This window comes from Coregonus clupeaformis, unplaced genomic scaffold (genome assembly GCF_020615455.1).
Source record: "Coregonus clupeaformis isolate EN_2021a unplaced genomic scaffold, ASM2061545v1 scaf0120, whole genome shotgun sequence".
Taxonomy (NCBI): domain Eukaryota; kingdom Metazoa; phylum Chordata; class Actinopteri; order Salmoniformes; family Salmonidae; genus Coregonus; species Coregonus clupeaformis.
Window position 1 is genome coordinate 506,060 of NW_025533575.1, and position 21,441 is coordinate 527,500.

A 21,441-nucleotide genomic window follows, 5' to 3' on the forward strand; every position below is an offset into this window, starting at 1 on the left:
GAGAGGGGAGACTAGGGAGAGAGGGGACTGTCTAGGGAGAGAGGGGAGACTAGGGAGAGAGGGGAGACTGTCTAGGGAGAGAGGGGAGACTAGGGAGAGAGGCGAGACTGTTTAGGGAGAGAGGGGAGACTGTCTAGGGAGAGAGGGGAGAATGTCTAGGGAGAGAGGGGAGACTGTCTAGGGAGAGAGGGGAGACTAGGGAGAGAGGGGACTGTCTAGGGAGAGAGGGGAGACTAGGGAGAGAGGGGAGACTGTCTAGGGAGAGAGGGGAGACTAGGGAGAGAGGAGAGACTGTTTAGGGAGAGAGGGGAGACTGTCTAGGGAGAGAGGGGAGACTGTCTAGGGATGTGTGTATGTCACGTCAGTACAAAGAGGGGAGTAGGGTGGTGGTGGCATTCTAGGATGTGAGAGCTGCCTACAGTGCTGGGGTCAGGCAAGGGCATTTCATGTGCAGTACACACTCTTAGAAGTACACCCCCCTCCTCCCCCCTTCATGTCTCTTGCAGCCTTTGTCAACATTTCCAGAGGGATTCTCCCAGGAACAAAAGCTCTGATGACAGCCTTCTAATCTACCCTATACTGCAGGATTACACCCCAGCCCTTCAAACCCTCATTCCACAGAATCCTCTATTATGTGTCCTCTGTATGTCCTCTTCTCCAACATTAACATGTTCCTCTCCTCTAGATAAAACCATTTAGTGGTTCAACACAAGAGAGCCCTCTGTATGTCCTCTCCTTCAACATTAACATGTAGTACTGTTCCCCCCATCCACAACCCTATCCTCCAGTCTGTCTAGGTACTGCTCTCTGTGTGTGTGTGTGTGTGTGTGTGTGTGAGCTGCTCTGTAAAACCGTCTGTTCACAGTTCTGTATTGTATGTGTTTGCAGAGCTACAAGACAGAGACGTTTAAAACACAGAAGAACAGTTTGCAGAGCTACAGGGCAGAGATGTTTAAAACACAGAAGAACAGTTTGCAGAGCTACAAGACAGAGATGTTTAAAACACAGAATAACAGTTTGCAGAGCTACAGGGCAGAGATGTTTAAAACACAGAAGAACAGTTTGCAGAGCTACAAGACAGAGATGTTTAAAACACAGAAGAACAGTTTGCAGAGCTACAAGACAGAGATGTTTAAAACACAGAAAAACAGTTTGCAGAGCTACAGGGCAGAGATGTTTAAAACACAGAAGAACAGTTTGCAGAGCTACAAGACAGAGACGTTTAAAACACAGAAGAACAGTTTGCGATCAGCAGACACAGAGGAGTAGTTGCAGTAGTTCTCTGGGCCTAACACCACCAACACAACACTTAGAGTAGAAGGGCTCCACATCCTGTGCAGGGCTGTGCTGCTCACACACACGCACACGCACACGCACACGCACACACACACACACACACACACACACACAGACAGACACACACAGACACACACACACACACACACAGACACACACACACACACACAGACACACACACACACACAGACACACACACACACACACACACACACAGAGACACACACAGACACACACACACACACACTCACACTCACACTTTATGTAGTTTTTTTAATTCTCAAACTTCATGAAGCTTCAATGTTTTAAACTTTTTAATTACCATTATTTACATGATCTTAAAATTCAGCAATATAATTATTAAGAGAATATTAATGTTGCATCTAAAGGTTCTTCTCATTCCTGGCATTAATATTTTATAGGAAATGCTTTTGGCTATAGGGTGTTTAGTTCTAGAGTCTAGATTTCATAAAACGATTTCTTTCAAATGATCCCTGAATTACCATGAAAACATCAGTGATTTTGTTCAAACAAATCTGTATCAAATGTTCCTTTGAAAGTGAGATCAAGGATATCGTTTTTTAAACGTTATTGTGGTCAAAATATGCCTGGGAACGAACCACAGTTATTGTTGCCTGTTTGGAGTCAATGATCTACTCTGCCTTTATAATAATACTTCTAGCATCCTGCTGCAGCCTACATTATTACCATTTGATAAGGGGGTGACAGCACCTTTTTATACCAGGCAGTCAGAGCGCAGATCAACTCTCAGAGGGCCCCTATAGAAGAGTGCTAATGCCTAATGGGTCTATTTGAAGGTTCCTGCACAATTGCCTGATTCAAAGGACCCATTTGTCAGTGATCATACAAAAGGAGACCCCAAAATGAGAGGGGCAGAGGAAATAATTATAGGGTTGTGCTTTGAAATGAAGACCCCATCTGTGTAGAGAGGAGAGGAGAGGAGAGGAGAGGAGAGGAGAGGAGAGGAGAGGAGAGGAGAGGAGAGGAGAGGAGAGGAGAGGAGAGAGAGGAGAGAGAGAAGAGAAGAGAAGAGAAGAGAAGAGAAGAGAAGAGAAGAGAAGAGAAGAGAAGAGAAGAGAAGAGAAGAGAAGAGAAGAGAAGAGAAGAGAAGAGGAGAGGAGAGGAGAGGAGAGGAGAGGAGAGGAGAGGATGATGGCTACAGTGTAGGTCTTTCATATCTGTTGGTCTCAGAGTATCTAAATGTCTGATTTCCCCCCTTAAAAACGTGGCCTAAAGCTCTGACAGGGCTGGTTCTCCTCTCTCCCGCCCCCCCCCCACACACACACACACAGACACACCACATCCCACGCTCCAAGCTCAAATTGGATAAACAGCACAAAGTCAACTAAGGACATCGACTGTTTGGCTCTCATAAAAGCATGACCTGCACCATCAAAGACAAACCGCATTCCAAATACCGCCCTATTCCCTATATAGTGCACTACCCTACGGGCCCTGGTCAACAGTAGTGCACTATATAGGGAATAGGGTGCCATTTGGGACGCATCCTAAGACCAGCATTACAGCTAAAGCCACAGGCACACGCTTCCCCCAGAATGTCAGTCAGAAGATTGTTGATGGTTGTTTTTCTTTCCCTCTCTCTACGACCCGGGGTCTTTACATTGGCTTGCAGGAGCTGAGACTGGCCCCATTGGCTGGGCCTGGTGTTGGGGTTTAGCTATCGTAGCCAGGGAGCGGTCGGTGTCGTAAAAATGAACGCTGGAGTGCCGTAGCCGAGGTGAGAGAACGGATGCGTCCAAATTGCTACTTTAATCCTTATGTAGTGCACTACTTTGACCAGGGCCCATAGAGCTCTAGTCAAACTTAGTGCACTCTGAAGGGAAGAGGGTGCCATTTGGGACGCATCCATTGATTTCCTTTCCCGCCTCGTCCATGCGGGGAGCGTTCTACTCCCACACAGCTGAGGCAGACTAAAGCCTGATTAGAACACGCCAGAACTCGTATGATCCGACCCGTGGCATTGTGGTTAGCGGTTAGCATTGGCACGGATGCTACAGAAAGCTCTGGAAGGGGGAGGCTGAGGCTAAATAGAGTGGGTTGTTAGCTGGGAGGAGTTCTCAGGCCCAGGGCAGGGTAGGGAGGACCAGGGTGGGATGGGATAGGTTGCAGGGATCGATGTGTTACATTGCCAGAGGGCTGGGGCCAGAGCTTGGACCACTGACCTCTAACGTGTGGACTTGGCCCCCTACCCTGGCTGGCTAATCTGGTACCACACAGCGGTGTAGCCTCAGACCAACCCGACCAGGCCGACATGTTCTGTCACAGCCAAGGCTAACGGAAAAAGACCCGACCGACGATTGCACCACATCCAGAGACAGGGACGTGCTCAGCAGATCAAGGCTGCCTATGGTGAGCCTTGGCTAGGGCTGGAAACAGGCACAGACCTCCCTGGATCACTGTGGAACCACAAAGACATGGGCTGTGTCCCAAATGGAACTATATTCCCTTTATAGGGCACCATGGTCAAAGGTAGTGCACTACATAGAATATAATGCCATTTGAGATGCAGACATGGCCTTCCCCTCCCCAGCACTGACAGACTGATGGAGCATGCCACTAGGACGATAATAATCATATGACCTCAAATGCATCCAGCTAAGGTAATAATATAATAACCAGCTAAGGAAATACACGCTCTGATCTGATGAGCAACTAAACTGGGAATGGGGCTGGGAAAGTAGTGATGCTTTCTCATCCAGTACACAAAAATGCACACCCACACTCCCACTACAGAGGAGATGTTCAGTGATACCCACACTCCCACTACAGAGGAGATGTTCAGTGATACCCACACTCCCACTACAGAGGAGATGTTCAGTGATACCCACACTCCCACTACAGAGGAGATGTTCAGCGATACCCACACTCCCACTACAGAGGAGATGTTCAGTGATACCCACACTCCCACTACAGAGGAGATGTTCAGTGATACCCACACTCCCACTACAGAGGAGATGTTCAGCGATAACCACACTCCCACTACAGAGGAGATGTTCAGTGATACCCACACTCCCACTACAGAGGAGCTGTTCAGTGATACCCACACTCCCACTACAGAGGAGATGTTCAGCGATACCCACACTCCCACTACAGAGGAGCTGTTCAGTGATACCCACACTCCCACTACAGAGGAGATGTTCAGTGATACCCACACTCCCACTACAGAGGAGCTGTTCAGTGATACCCACACTCCCACTACAGAGGAGATGTTCAGTGATACCCACACTCCCACTACAGAGGAGCTGTTCAGTGATACCCACACTCCCACTACAGAGGAGCTGTTCAGTGATACCCACACTCCCACTACAGAGGAGATGTTCAGTGATACCCACACTCCCACTACAGAGGAGCTGTTCAGTGATACCCACACTCCCACTACAGAGGGGATGTTCAGTGATACCCACACTCCCACTACAGAGGGGATGTTCAGTGATACCCACACTCCCACTACAGAGGAGCTGTTCAGTGATACCCACACTCCCACTACAGAGGAGATGTTCAGTGATACCCACACTCCCACTACAGAGGAGCTGTTCAGTGATACCCACACTCCCACTACAGAGGAGCTGTTCAGTGATACCCACACTCCCACTACAGAGGAGCTGTTCAGTGAAACCCACACTCCCACTACAGAGGAGCTGTTCAGTGATACCCACACTCCCACTACAGAGGAGCTGTTCAGTGATACCCACACTCCCACTACAGAGGAGATGTTCAGTGCTTTCAGTACCACCACACAGTGAGGTGGTAGATTAGACACTGCCGACAGCGCCATCACTTCTGTTGTCAACCATTTGTTGACAAATTCCTACGCCCCTTGAACTCAAAGAGACCAGTAACGTCTGGGTAAATTAATTACAGCGGTGCGACATGGATTCCTTTTCAAGACGGGGCCCTTGATGTCAGAAGAGATATCAAATTGCTGCATTTGTTGAGTTGCACATGTTCTTCAGCACTGATCAAAACAAGGAGAAAAATAAAGGAACAGAACAGGGAAATGATCTGAAACAAAGAGGATTAGTTGTGTCAGGTATCCAGGCAACAGTAGGTTTGTTTTCTTGGAGAGAAACAACAACACAAAAAAGCTGAGGAGGAGCACGCAGGAGGAGCACGCAGGAGGAGCACGCTCATCATACCAGTAAGACAGAATGTCTGAGAGCTTCACATGTGAAGAAGAGGGATAGATCTCTTTCTGTTGGTCTTCAAGTTTTCCACTGGTTATCATTATAAAACGGTGACAAGGACATTGACTGACATGTAATGTTGATTATTTCTATGATGATTCTAGTTGAGGATCCGCTGTATACTACCAGTAACCATCCAGTCCATTCTCACAACAACGGCAGATTAGAGTAAAAACAGAGAGATGCAATACTAACCTTGAGGCGAAACTGTAGAGAAGAGAGGAGAGGAGCGTTCCAGGGTAAATATAAAAGCGAAGGAGCGAACATGAGAGAGAAAGAAGGAGGAAGACAAGGAGAGAAAACACAGAACAGAGAGCTAGGTTAGTAAGCATGAACAGATATTCTAAAAGAGGTTCTACTTGGAGTTCTAGTGTGAGAATCATACTGTGAAGTGCTACAGCCAGGACATCAGCATTTAGGGCAGAAAGACAGACAATATAGAAAGAGAGAGGAAGAGAGAGAGAGGAGAGGAAGTGAAAAAATGATGAGACAGAAAGATTCAGACAGACAGATAGACAGAAAGATTCAGACAGACAGACAGACAACCAGATAGACAGAAAGATTCAGACAGACAGACAGAAAACCAGATAGACAGAAAGATTCAGACAGACAGACAGACAACCAGATAGACAGAAAGATTCAGACAGACAGACAGAAAACTAGATATACAGAAAGATTCAGACAGACAGAAAGACAGACAGCATTGAACAGTAGACCGACACCTAGTTTCACCTGACGGGGGCAGCAGTGAGGTTCCAGATGGATTTATGGTTAGAATCTATGTTGCCTCAGGGTTCTCCTGTAAGTAATCTGAGCCATGAGAGCCAGAGACAGATGTGAGCAGCTCTTTGAAAATAACCCACAATTCCTCCTGTTTCTGTGACAAACACGCAACGCTTCCTACTACAGCTTTGAACAGACGCCACGCATCATATTTAGTTTCCTCCTTTCTTTCTTTTTCTTTCTTTCTTTCTTTCTTTCTTTCTTTCTTTCTTTCTTTCTTTCTTTCTTTCTTTCTTTCTTTCTGTCTTTCTTTCCTTCCATCCATTCTCAGAGCCAAATCTCTGCCTTGACCACCGCTCTGATCGCTGATTTTCTGTATGGAGTTACTCAATCCACCCCAATTACCATCACATAATGAAATAAACAACAACACACAGCCCCAAACAACCTGCCCTTAGAAATGAGGGAGGGAGGGAGGGTTTCTCAGAACAGAACAGGTAAACACACCATCGTTCCCATCTATCCTTCTAATTTTCCACTGATCTTCAGCCAGACAATGTTTCCAGTCAGGAACAAGTCTGATACTGACGTCTGAACAAGCAGCAGAACATGATCACACACACACAATGATCTTCACTCCTCAACACACAGCAGAACATGATCACACACACAAAATGATCTTCACTCCTCAACACACAGCAGAACATGATCACACACACAAAATGATCTTCACTCCTCAACACACAGCAGAACATGATCACACACACAAAATGATTTTCACTCCTCAACACACAGCAAAACATGATCACACACACAAAATGATCTTCACTCCTCAACACACAGCAAAACATGATCACACACACAAAATGATCTTCACTCCTCAACACACAGCAAAACATGATCACACACACAAAATGATCTTCACTCCTCAACACACAGCAAAACATGATCACACACACAAAATGATCTTCACTCCTCAACACACAGCAAAACATGATCACACACACAAAATGATCTTCACTCCTCAACACACAGCAAAACATGATCACACACACAAAATGATCTTCACTCCCTCAACACACAGCAAAACATGATCACACACACAAAATGATCTTCACTCCTCAACACACAGCAAAACATGATCACACACACAAAATGATCTTCACTCCTCAACACACAGCAAAACATGATCACACACACAAAATGATCTTCACTCCTCAACACACAGCAAAACATGATCACACACACAAAATGATCTTCACTCCTCAACACACAGCAAAACATGATCACACACACAAAATGATCTTCACTCCTCAACACACAGCAAAACATGATCACACACACAAAATGATCTTCACTCCTCAACACACAGCAAAACATGATCACACACACAAAATGATCTTCACTCCTCAACACACAGCAGAACACAAAACTAAACTCTTTCCATTGCTGCCTCCCCTGCTGTCACTGCTGCTCCTCCTCAGATTACTCGGGGGGGAAAGAGAAGGAGGGATTCAGTGTGTCCCTGTCTCTGTCAACGGCTGTCAGATATCCTTCTGGGCCTGATGTAGCGAGATGGGAGAACATTCATAATGATGGTTGCCTTCTAGCTCAAACTGACAGGTGTCTAGAAATATAGAACATATGGAATGTAACTGGTGAAGGATGTAACTGGTGAAGGGTGTAACAGACAGGCTGGTGAAGGATGTAACAGACAGGCTGGTGAAGGGTGTAACAGACAGGCTGGTGAAGGGTGTTACAGACAGGCTGGTGAAGGGTTTAACTGGTGAAGGGTGTAACAGACAGGCTGGTGAAGGATGTAACTGGTGAAGGATGTAACTGGTGAAGGATGTAACAGACAGGCTGGTGAAGGATGTAACAGACAGGCTGGTGAAGGGTGTAACAGACAGGCTGGTGAAGGGTGTTACAGACAGGCTGGTGAAGGGTTTAACTGGTGAAGGGTGTAACAGACAGGCTGGTGAAGGATGTAACTGGTGAAGGATGTAACAGGCAGGCTGGTGAAGGATGTAACAGACAGGCTGGTGAAGGGTGTAACAGACAGGCTGGTGAAGGATGTAACTGGTGAAGGGTGTAACAGACAGGCTGGTGAAGGATGTAACTGGTGAAGGATGTAACAGGCAGGCTGGTGAAGGATGTAACAGACAGGCTGGTGAAGGGTGTAACAGACAGGCTGGTGAAGGGTGTAACAGACAGGCTGGTGAAGGATGTAACTGGTGAAGGATGTAACAGGCACGCTGGTGAAGGGTGTAACAGACAGGCTGGTGAAGGGTGTAACAGACAGGCTGGTGAAGGGTGTAACAGACAGGCTGGTAAAGGATGTAACAGACAGGCTGGTAAAGGATGTAACTGGTGAAGGATGTAACAGATAGGCTGGTGAAGGATGTAACTGGTAAAGGATATAACTGGTGAAGGATGTAACAGACAGGCTGGTGAAGGATGTAACAGACAGGCTGGTGAAGGATATAACAGACAGGCTGGTGAAGGATGTAACTGGTGAAGGATGTAACAGGCAGGCTGGTGAAGGATGTAACAGACAGGCTGGTGAAGGGTGTAACAGACAGGCTGGTAAAGGATGTAACAGACAGGCTGGTGAAGGATGTAACTGGTAAAGGATATAACTGGTGAAGGATGTAACAGACAGGCTGGTGAAGGATGTAACTGGTAAAGGATATAACTGGTGAAGGATGTAACAGACAGGCTGGTGAAGGATGTAACTGGTAAAGGATATAACTGTTGAAGGATGTAACAGACAGGCTGGTGAAGGGTGTAACAGAAAGGCTGGTGAAGGGTGTAACAGACAGGCTGGTGAAGGATGTAACTGGTGAAGGATGTAACAGATAGGCTGGTGAAGGATGTAACTGGTGAAGGATGTAACAGATAGGCTGGTGAAGGGTGTAACAGGTGAAGGATGTAACAGATAGGCTGGTGAAGGATGTAACTGGTGAAGGATGTAACTGGTGAAGGATGTAACAGACAGGCTGGTGAAGGGTGTAACAGGCAGGCTGGTGAAGGATGTAACAGACAGGCTGGTGAAGGGTGTAACAGGCAGGCTGGTGAAGGATGTAACTGGTGAAGGATGTAACAGACAGGCTGGTGAAGGATGTAACTGGTGAAGGATGTAACTGGTGAAGGATGTAACTGGTGAAGGATGTAACTGGTGAAGGATGTAACTGTTGAAGGGTGTAACAGACAGGCTGGTGAAGGATGTAACAGACAGGCTGGTGAAGGGTGTAACAGACAGGCTGGTGAAGGGTGTTACAGGCAGGCTGGTGAAGGATGTAACAGACAGGCTGGTGAAGGGTGTAACAGACAGGCTGGTGAAGGGTGTAAAAGGCAGGCTGGTGAAGGGTGTAACAGGCAGGCTGGTGAAGGGTGTAACAGACAGGCTGGTGAAGGGTGTAACAGGCAGGCTGGTGAAGGGTGTAACAGACAGGCTGGTGAAGGGTGTAACAGACAGGCTGGTGAAGGGTGTAACAGACAGGCTAGTGAAGGGTGTAACAGACAGGCTGGTGAAGGGTGTAACAGGCAGGCTGGTGAAGGGTGTAACAGACAGGCTTGTGAAGGGTGTAACAGACAGGCTGGTGAAGGGTGTAACAGACAGGCTGGTGAAGGGTGTAACAGGCAGGCTGGTGAAGGGTGTCACAGGCAGGCCCAGGTTGTTCCTCTCTCTCGCCATCTCTTCCACCAGCTTCAATCCCTTTTCCTCTTCTTCTCCCTTTTCACTCCTCCACCAAGATATATCACTTCTCTTTCTCCTCTCCTTTTCCACACCCTCTCCCTTTTCTCTTCCTCTAACAGTTTCCCTCTCTTCTCTCATTGTAGCAGTCACGTCCCCAACCTCTGACCCTCTCTGTTCTCTCCTGCCCTGCTCTGGAAGGGAGCGGAATGTGTGTGTGTGTGTGTGTGTGTGTGTGTGTGTATGTGTGTGTGTGTTTGTGTGCGCGCTTGCGTGACGTAGTGATTGTGCCAAGCGGCCGTCAGTTGTGAGCATGGTTCTGACAGAGACATACTGCAGGGGCCAGGCTGACATGCCCGCTGGTTTCTGTGCTGGGTCAAAGGGGTGAGAGAGCGCCCTCACCCCCCCACCATCCTCTCCAGTGGAAGCTTCCGGCACATGCAGGCACACACACTGTTACCACAGACAGCTGAGAGAGAGAGAGTGGATACCTCCCAATGGTTTTAATGAGAGATTGAGAGCAACACAGCCAGAGACCAACTCATGCTGTTCAATATCCCCTCACACACACACACACACACACACACACCTCCCCTTAACACACCTGGATTCTCATCCTACATTTTCCACTGACTCTTGGCACAGAACAGAGCAGGTTCAGCTAAACACAACTTGTCATGTTATTTAGCTGTGCTGTTCATTGTAGAGAGGGGGGAGGTTGTCTGTCTGGCTGGTGTGAAAGCAGGACCCATTAAGTCTACAATGATCTGGGGTCAGTCATGTAAGAACAAAGGATGCATCCCAAATGGCACCCTTGTCTCTATATAGTGCTATGGGTTCTGGTTGAAAGTAGTGCACTATGTAGGGAAAAGGGTGCCATTTGGGAGGTACACGACGTGTCTGTATTAATGGCCCAGAGGAAAAGCTTGGCCCGTTCAGATTTAGTTCCAAACACATCAGTTCACAACCCCTAATGACACACACACACACTCGCAGAATCAAGGCTGTTTTGAAGGCCTGCATTATTCATTATTTGATATATGTATACAGAGACTGAGACAGAGATGGAAGAAATCCTAAAGTAGCCTACAATTAATTATAACCAATTAGTCTACGTGAACTAAAACACACGTCACACACGCTCAGACAGTTGTATATACAGACACACACACACACACACAGACAGACACACACACACACACACACAGACACACACAGACAGTTGTATATACAGACACACACAGAGACAGACACACACACACGCGCGCTCAGACAGTTGTATATACAGACACACACACACACACACACACACACACACACACACACACACACAGACAGACACACACACACATACACTAACACAGACAGACATACACAACCCTTGTGCCCTTGCCAGTCAGCCTCTCCTGCATTCTAAGTGGGCTAGAGGCTGTGTGAGATCTGTGTTGCATAAAGAGGTGCTGATACACATTGATCAGAGAGCCAGGGGTTCCACCCACATCTACACTCCACAGACAACATGATCCCTACAGGCCACCGTACACAACAGCTCCATTACCATAAGCTGTAACTCACTTTACCACTAGGGGAAAAGCATTGTCAAGGCACTAAAACAATGGACCAGAGTAGGAGGTGTAGTGAATGTGTGAAGGGTTCAGAGGTTGGCTACACTGGCTTCAGGGGCCAAGAGTAAACCCTTAGGTGAATGACTGTGCATGGTGCTATAATGGAGTATAAGGGAGTGTTTAGGTGATTTATAATGCTAGAGGGATTGGGATTGTGATCACTGTCAGTAACAGGCAAGGGAGTGACCATGACATCACCACTCACTTGCCCAGGTAGTCCCAGACTAGCCCTCCCATTGGCTGAGAGCCAGAGGTCACAGAGGTCGCCACCTGCTGAGGCTCATGGGAACGCCACAGGTGGGAGCGGCAGGGGGCCGGCAGGGACATCTGACTGAGAGCCAGGCGAATACAGACATATTTGTAGACAGACACGTACAAACGTACACACACACAACACACACACACACACACACACACACACAAGTGCGTTCACAAAGAGCACCATAGCATGACGACACACGTATTGCCAGTAGTTAAAACAAGGAGAGAGAGAATAGGGGTTTGGGATTGAGATGTAGCTAACGTAAGAGTTTACAAAGAACACAATAAATAAAGATACATAGATACAGAAACAAAAGTCACACAAACAGACAGACAGACAGACAGAGAGAGGACAGACAGAGAGACAGAGAGACAGAGAGACAGACTGACAGAGAGACAGACAGACAGAGGACAGGGGTTATAGTGTAGAGAACAGACAGAGGACAGGGGTTATATTGTAGAGAACAGACAGAGGACAGGGTTATATATTAGTGTAGAGAACAGACAGAGGACAGGGTTATATTGTAGAGACAGACAGAGGACAGGGGTTATATTGTAGAGAACAGACAGAGGACAGGGTTATATATTAGTGTAGAGAACAGACAGAGGACAGGGTTATATATTAGTGTAGAGAACAGACAGAGGACAGGGTTATATATTAGTGTAGAGAACAGACAGAGGACAGGGTTATATATTAGTGTAGAGAACAGACAGAGGACAGGGTTATATATTAGTGTAGAGAACAGACAGAGGACAGGGTTATATATTAGTGTAGAGAACAGACAGAGGACAGGGTTATATATTAGTGTAGAGAACAGACAGAGGACAGGGTTATATATTAGTGTAGAGAACAGACAGAGGACAGGGTTATATATTAGTGTAGAGAACAGACAGAGGACAGGGTTATATATTAGTGTAGAGAACAGACAGAGGACAGGGTTATATATTAGTGTAGAGAACAGACAGAGGACAGGGGTTATATTGTAGAGACAGACAGAGGACAGGGTTATATATTAGTGTAGAGAACAGACAGAGGACAGGGTTATATATTAGTGTAGAGAACAGACAGAGGACAGGGTTATATATTAGTGTAGAGAACAGACAGAGGACAGGGTTATATATTAGTGTAGAGAACAGACAGAGGACAGGGTTATATATTAGTGTAGAGAACAGACAGAGGACAGGGTTATATATTAGTGTAGAGAACAGACAGAGGACAGGGGTTATATTGTAGAGAACAGACAGAGGACAGGGTTATATATTAGTGTAGAGAACAGACAGAGGACAGGGGTTATATTGTAGAGAACAGACAGAGGACAGGGTTATATATTAGTGTAGAGAACAGACAGAGGACAGGGGTTATATTGTAGAGAACAGACAGAGGACAGGGTTATATATTAGTGTAGAGAACAGACAGAGGACAGGGTTATATATTAGTGTAGAGAACAGACAGAGGACAGGGTTATATATTAGTGTAGAGAACAGACAGAGGACAGGGTTATATATTAGTGTAGAGAACAGACAGAGGACAGGGTTATATATTAGTGTAGAGAACAGACAGAGGACAGGGGTTATATTGTAGAGAACAGACAGAGGACAGGGTTATATATTAGTGTAGAGAACAGACAGAGGACAGGGTTATATATTAGTGTAGAGAACAGACAGAGGACAGGGGTTATATTGTAGAGACAGACAGAGGACATGGTTATATTGTAGAGACAGACAGAGGACAGGGGTTATATTGTAGAGACAGACAGAGGACAGGGTTATATTGTAGAGAACAGACAGAGGACAGGGTTATATATTAGTGTAGAGAACAGACAGAGGACAGGGTTATATATTAGTGTAGAGAACAGACAGAGGACAGGGGTTATATTGTAGAGAACAGACAGAGGACAGGGTTATATATTAGTGTAGAGAACAGACAGAGGACAGGGTTATATATTAGTGTAGAGAACAGACAGAGGACAGGGTTATATATTAGTGTAGAGAACAGACAGAGGACAGGGTTATATATTAGTGTAGAGAACAGACAGAGGACAGGGGTTATATTGTAGAGACAGACAGAGGACAGGGTTATATATTAGTGTAGAGAACAGACAGAGGACAGGGGTTATATTGTAGAGAACAGACAGAGGACAGGGGTTATATATTAGTGTAGAGAACAGACAGAGGACAGGGTTATATATTAGTGTAGAGAACAGACAGAGGACAGGGTTATATTGTAGAGAACAGACAGAGGACAGGGTTATATATTAGTGTAGAGAACAGACTCTCTCTCTCTCTCTCTCTCAAACAGACTCTCTCAGACAGACTCTCTCTCAGACAGACTCTCTCTCAGACAGACTCTCTCAGACAGACTCTCTCTCAGACAGACTCTCTCAGACAGACTCTCTCTCAGACAGACTCTCTCTCAGACAGACTCTCTCAGACAGACTCTCTCTCAGACAGACTCTCTCTCAGACAGACTCTCTCTCAGACAGACTCTCTCTCTCTCAGACAGACTCTCTCAGACAGACTCTCTCTCAGACAGACTCTCTCAGACAGACTCTCTCAGACAGACTCTTACTTCTCCAGTTCATTGATCTTCTTGTCCTTGTCATTCTTCTCGTTCTCCATCTCTCTGAGGATCTCCAGCAGCCGGTCCACCTCCACCTGGGCCTTTCCAGAATCCTCTCTGTGCCGAGTCACTTCCTGTTCCAGAGTGACGATGCGTTCTGACAGCTCCGTGTTGGCCTGGGCCTCCAGCATGGAATTCTGGGCCTGGACAGAGGGCAGGGGTCAGAGGTCAGGGGTTAGAAGTCACGATAACAGCGCATGGCCACTGGTAGTGCCTGACCTGTCCTGCCTCCTTCTGGCCCTGAGGCCTGAGCCCTATATAGCTGTTCTCATTCCTGTCCTGCCTCCCTCTGGCCCTGAGGCCTGAGCCCTATATAGCTGTTCTCAGACCTGTCCTGCCTCCCTCTGGCCCTGAGGCCTGAGCCCTATACAGCTGTTCTCAGACCTGTCCTGCCTCCCTCTGGCCCTGAGGCCTGAGCCCTATATAGTTGTTCTCATTCCTGTCCTGCCTCCCTCTGGCCCTGAGGCCTGAGCCCTATATAGCTGTTCTCAGACCTGTCCTGCCTCCCTCTGGCCCTGAGGCCTGAGCCCTATATAGCTGTTCTCAGACCTGTCCTGCCTCCCTCTGGCCCTGAGGCCTGAGCCCTATATAGTTGTTCTCATTCCTGTCCTGCCTCCCTCTGGCCCTGAGGCCTGAGCCCTATACAGCTGTTCTCAGACCTGTCCTGCCTCCCTCTGGCCCTGAGGCCTGAGCCCTATATAGCTGTTCTCAGACCTGTCCTGCCTCCCTCTGGCCCTGAGGCCTGAGCCCTATATAGTTGTTCTCATTCCTGTCCTGCCTCCCTCTGGCCCTGAGGCCTGAGCCCTATACAACTGTTCTCATTCCTGTCCTGCCTCCCTCTGGCCCTGAGGCCTGAGCCCTATACAACTGTTCTCAGACCTGTCCTGCCTCCCTCTGGCCCTGAGGCCTGAGCCCTATACAACTGTTCTCATTCCTGTCCTGCCTCCCTCTGGCCCTGAGGCCTGAGCCCTATACAACTGTTCTCAGACCTGTCCTGCCTCCCTCTGGCCCTGAGGCCTGAGCCCTATACAACTGTTCTCAGACCTGTCCTGCCTCCCTCTGGCCCTGAGGCCTGAGCCCTATACAACTGTTCTCATTCCTGTCCTGCCTCCCTCTGGCCCTGAGGCCTGAGCCCTATACAACTGTTCTCATTCCTGTCCTGCCTCCTTCTGGCCCTGAGGCCTGAGCCCTATACAGCTGTTCTCAGACCTGTCCTGCCTCCCTCTGGCCCTGAGGCCTGAGCCCTATACAACTGTTCTCATTCCTGTCCTGCCTCCCTCTGGCCCTTCGGCCTGAGCCCTATACAGCTGTTCTCATTCCTGTCCTGCCTCCCTCTGGCCCTGAGGCCTGAGCCCTATACAGCTGTTCTCAGACCTGTCCTGCCTCCCTCTGGCCCTGAGGCCTGAGCCCTATACAGCTGTTCTCATTCCTGTCCTGCCTCCCTCTGGCCCTGAGGCCTGAGCCCTATACAGCTGTTCTCAGACCTGTCCTGCCTCCTTCTGGCCCTGAGGCCTGAGCCCTATACAGCTGTTCTCAGACCTGTCCTGCCTCCCTCCTCTGTGTTCTTTGGAAGCAGCTCTAAGGGCTCCAACACTGACCTGAGCACAGGGAGGGCCACACCTCAAACACAGCATCACTTCCTTTCTGTATGTTTCTCTTTCTTCTCCTAATTTCAGCTCCATGCAGGCCACGCCCCCAAACCCAACAGATATAAACCGTGCTAGGGTGGGGGTGAACGCAGGGGCACACACACAGCTCCCGACAGCCAGGCACCTGCTCTAACCATGGGAGGGGTGATGGGGGTATAGAGGGGGAATAGAGGGGGTTGGGGTGGGGACAAGGGATACACCCGTAAGACCCAGCTGAGCTGGCTACCCTTCCTCTCCCCCTGCCTTCCCCAGAGGTTAGCCGTCTGTGACGTCAAGGCCCAGTAGGGGTATATGGGCTGAGATGGGGCTGGTTAGGGTGCTGTTTAGGGGGCAGTGAAGCTGACTTGGGCTGGGTAATGTCCCATGTCTTGGGCCCTAAGGGATAGATGTCTGTGGTGTCCAGTCCCAGACCAAGAGGCTGGCTAGGGGACAAGGATGTGTCATGGAGGGTGTCGTGACAGTTCCAGCACCCCCACTGTTTAGTGTGTCACACATGGTGCCACAACCTTAGCTAACCCTGTGACATCAGAGCAGGGCTGGGACGCACTGAAGAGAAAAGGACTGGGGAAAATGACTAAGGTCTCTAATGACTAAGGTCCACATAAATCTGCCTGTCTGCACGTCTAAGCGTGTCTCCATATACTCAGTCCCATTTATGTCTATTGGCCCTGAGCAGGGAACTAAGTTTAGACGCTAGGTGCTTACGCTTAAACTTAACTGGTCAGTCTAATGTAAAATCATTAAGCCAATTTCCCCTCACAGTGAATGGAGTCAGTCTGGAGGACAGAGTGAATCAGTCCAGAGAAATGTCTATAATAAAAGTTGTAGTGTTGCTATGACTTTTACTGCAGAGAAGGGGATTGAGGGGTTGGAGGAGAGAGAGAGAGAGACAGTTATACAGCCCCTTAGATATGGAGCTGGGAACACAGCTACTACACAGCTACTAAACTCACCAGCCCCAGTGACTGCCAGCCATTCACAAGCCGGTGCAGGTCAGTCAGGTCAGTCAGGTCAGTCAGACTACAGCAGGATTCCTCTATCAGGCCAAACTATCTTCCCCTTGGTCTCTCCAGTCTCTGAATGTTATCCATACAGCCAGACCAGTCTCTGAATGTTATCCATACAGCCAGACCAGTCTCTGAATGTTATCCATACAGCCAGACCAGTCTCTGAATGTTATCCATACAGCCAGACCAGTCTCTGAATGTTATCCATACAGCCAGACCAGTCTCTGGATGTTATCCATACAGCCAGACCAATCTCTGAATGTTATCCATACAGCCAGACCAGTCTCTGAATGTTATCCATACAGCCAGACCAGTCTCTGGATGTTATCCATACAGCCAGACCAATCTCTGAATGTTATCCATACAGCCAGACCAATCTCTGAATGTTATCCATACAGCCAGACCAGTCTCTGGATGATATCCATACAGCCAGACCAGTCTCTGAATGTTATCCATTCAGCCAGACCAGTCTCTGGATGATATCCATACAGCCAGACCAGTCTCTGAATGTTATCCATACAGCCAGACCAGTCTCTGGATGTTATCCATACAGCCAGACCAATCTCTGAATGTTATCCATACAGCCAGACCAATCTCTGAATGTTATCCATACAGCCAGACCAGTCTCTGAATGTTATCCATACAGCCAGACCAGTCTCTGGATGTTATCCATACAGCCAGACCAGTCTCTGAATGTTATCCATACAGCCAGACCAATCTCTGAATGTTATCCATACAGCCAGACCAGTCTCTGAATGTTATCCATACAGCCAGACCAGTCTCTGGATGTTATCCATACAGCCAGACCAATCTCTGAATGTTATCCATACAGCCAGACCAATCTCTGAATGTTATTCATACAGCCAGACCAGTCTCTGGATGTTATCCATACAGCCAGACCAATCTCTGAATGTTATCCATACAGCCAGACCAATCTCTGAATGTTATCCATACAGCCAGACCAGTCTCTGAATGTTATCCATACAGCCAGACCAGTCTCTGGATGTTATCCATACAGCCAGACCAGTCTCTGGATGTTATCCATACAGCCAGACCAATCTCTGAATGTTATTCATACAGCCAGACCAGTCTCTGAATGTTATCCATACAGCCAGACCAATCTCTGGATGTTATCCATACAGCCAGACCAATCTCTGGATGTTATCCATACAGCCAGACCAGTCTCTGAATGTTATCCATTCAGCCAGACCAGTCTCTGAATGTTATCCATACAGCCAGACCAGTCTCTGAATGTTATCCATATAGCCAGACCAGTCTCTGAATGTTATCCATTCAGCCAGACCAGTCTCTGAATGTTATCCATACAGCCAGACCAGTCTCTGAATGTTATCCATTCAGCCAGACCAGTCTCTGGATGATATCCATACAGCCAGACCAGTCTCTGAATGATATCCATACAGCCAGACCAGTCTCTGAATGATATCCATACAGCCAGACCAGTCTCTGGATGATATCCATACAGCCAGACCAGTCTCTGAATGATATCCATACAGCCAGACCAGTCTCTGAATGTTATCCATATAGCCAGACCAGTCTCTGAATGATATCCATACAGCCAGACCAGTCTCTGAATGTTATCCATACAGCCAGACCAGTCTCTGAATGATATCCATACAGCCAGACCAGTCTCTGAATGATATCCATACAGCCAGACCAGTCTCTGAATGTTATCCATACAGCCAGACCAGTCTCTGAATGATATCCATACAGCCAGACCAGTCTCTGAATGTTATCCATACAGCCAGACCAGTCTCTGAATGATATCCATACAGCCAGACCAGTCTCTGAATGATATCCATACAGCCAGACCAGTCTCTGGATGATATCCATACAGCCAGACCAGTCTCTGAATGTTATCCATACAGCCAGACCAGTCTCTGGATGTTATCCATACAGCCAGACCAATCTCTGAATGTTATCCATACAGCCAGACCAATCTCTGAATGTTATCCATACAGCCAGACCAGTCTCTGAATGTTATCCATACAGCCAGACCAGTCTCTGGATGTTATCCATACAGCCAGACCAATCTCTGAATGTTATCCATACAGCCAGACCAATCTCTGAATGTTATTCATACAGCCAGACCAGTCTCTGAATGTTATCCATACAGCCAGACCAATCTCTGGATGTTATCCATACAGCCAGACCAATCTCTGGATGTTATCCATACAGCCAGACCAGTCTCTGAATGTTATCCATACAGCCAGACCAGTCTCTGAATGTTATCCATACAGCCAGACCAGTCTCTGAATGTTATCCATACAGCCAGACCAGTCTCTGAATGTTATCCATTCAGCCAGACCAGTCTCTGAATGTTATCCATACAGCCAGACCAGTCTCTGAATGTTATCCATTCAGCCAGACCAGTCTCTGGATGATATCCATACAGCCAGACCAGTCTCTGAATGATATCCATACAGCCAGACCAGTCTCTGAATGATATCCATACAGCCAGACCAGTCTCTGGATGATATCCATACAGCCAGACCAGTCTCTGAATGATATCCATACAGCCAGACCAGTCTCTGAATGTTATCCATACAGCCAGACCAGTCTCTGAATGATATCCATACAGCCAGACCAGTCTCTGAATGTTATCCATACAGCCAGACCAGTCTCTGAATGATATCCATACAGCCAGACCAGTCTCTGAATGATATCCATACAGCCAGACCAGTCTCTGAATGTTATCCATACAGCCAGACCAGTCTCTAAATGATATCCATACAGCCAGACCAGTCTCTGAATGTTATCCATACAGCCAGACCAGTCTCTGAATGATATCCATACAGCCAGACCAGTCTCTGAATGATATCCATACAGCCAGACCAGTCTCTGAATGTTATCCATACAGCCAGACCAGTCTCTGGATGTTATCCATACAGCCAGACCAATCTCTGAATGTTATCCATACAGCCAGACCAGTCTCTGGATGATATCCATACAGCCAGATCCATGGTCTTTCTCTACTCTCTGGTCTCTGCTTTAATAGGGATGTTATTAGATATGACATTTAGAACCTTTAATAAGATGTTGTCAAGGCGTCAGTGTAATGCGGTAGGCGAAGTCAGGCGCAGGACACAGAGCTAATCAAAAGGCGTACTTTACTCGAAGGTAAAAGAATGAACAGCAAACCTCCACGCAGGGAGGGAACAAACCCGCACACTAACGACAACCAAAACATGAACAAACACGCACAACACACAGTGTGAGACAGAGGGTTAAATAGGGAAGACATAACTACATGATGGGAAACAGGTGTGACCAATTAAGACAAAACAAGTCGAACATAGATACACGGATCGGTAGCAGCTAGTACTCCGGTGACGACGAACGCCGAAGCCTGCCCGAGCAAGGAGGAGGGGCAGCCTCGGCTGAATCCGTGACAGATGTTTAGATGTCTAGGGTTGGGGCTGGACCAATGACAAGGCTGGACAGGTTTCCACGAAGACCGCCAGCACCATGTTGCCCGCGGGGGAGGACTGAGAGACGAGCCAGTGTGTGTGTGTGCCACTGAGTATGGGTGTGTGTGTGTGTGTGTGTGTGTGTGTGTGTGTGTGTGTGTGTGCCAGCATGCGTGTCACCTAATGAGTAAACATAAACAAAGACACAGCCGTGGTAAAATACATAAATATTAAAATAACAACATTTAACTAACACGACTATTAGTCCAGGACACTATAAACTAGTGGTATCGGCCAGGTCCATTCAGACACTGGAGAAGAGGAGGTAAGATGGATGACTATGGTGGTATCGGCCAGGTCCATTCAGACACTGGAGAAGAGGAGGTAAGATGGATGACTATGGTGGTATCTGCCAGGTCCATTCAGACACTGGAGAAGAGGAGGTAAGATGGATGACTATGGTGGTATCTGCCAGGTCCATTCAGACACTGGAGAAGAGGAGGTAAGATGGATGACTATGGTGGTATCTGCCAGGTCCATTCAGACACTGGAGAAGAGGAGGTAAGATGGATGACTATGGTGGTATCTGCCAGGTCCATTCAGACACCGGAGAAGAGGAGGTAAGATGGATGACTATGGTGGTATCTGCCAGGTCCATTCAGACACTGGAGAAGAGGAGGTAAGATGGATGACTATGGTGGTATCTGCCAGGTCCATTCAGACACTGGAGAAGAGGAGGTAAGATGGATGACTATGGTGGTATCTGCCAGGTCCATTCAGACACTGGAGAAGAGGAGGTAAGATGGATGACTATGGTGGTATCTGCCAGGTCCATTCAGACACTGGAGAAGAGGAGGTAAGATGGATGACTATGGTGGTATCTGCCAGGTCCATTCAGACACCGGAGAA

The 21,441-nt window shown here is 47.6% G+C and overlaps 1 protein-coding gene across 11 annotated transcripts in view; it reads right to left on the minus strand.

Annotated features, from left to right (window-relative positions):
* Positions 1 to 21,441, minus strand: part of LOC121559980 (ELKS/Rab6-interacting/CAST family member 1-like) — a 507,203-nt gene that overhangs the window by 301,866 nt on the left and 183,896 nt on the right. For 6 of the 11 annotated variants that reach the window (XM_045213520.1, XM_045213519.1, XM_045213523.1 and 3 more), the window contains 2 exons: positions 14,398 to 14,591; positions 5,718 to 5,729 (listed from right to left, as the gene is read on the minus strand). In XM_045213520.1, the coding sequence (XP_045069455.1) occupies positions 5,718 to 5,729; positions 14,398 to 14,591 (206 nt within the window). The remainder of the gene's footprint in view (positions 1 to 5,717; positions 5,730 to 14,397; positions 14,592 to 21,441) is intronic. The other 5 variants (XM_045213525.1, XM_045213522.1, XM_045213521.1 and 2 more) reach the window with 1 other exon arrangement.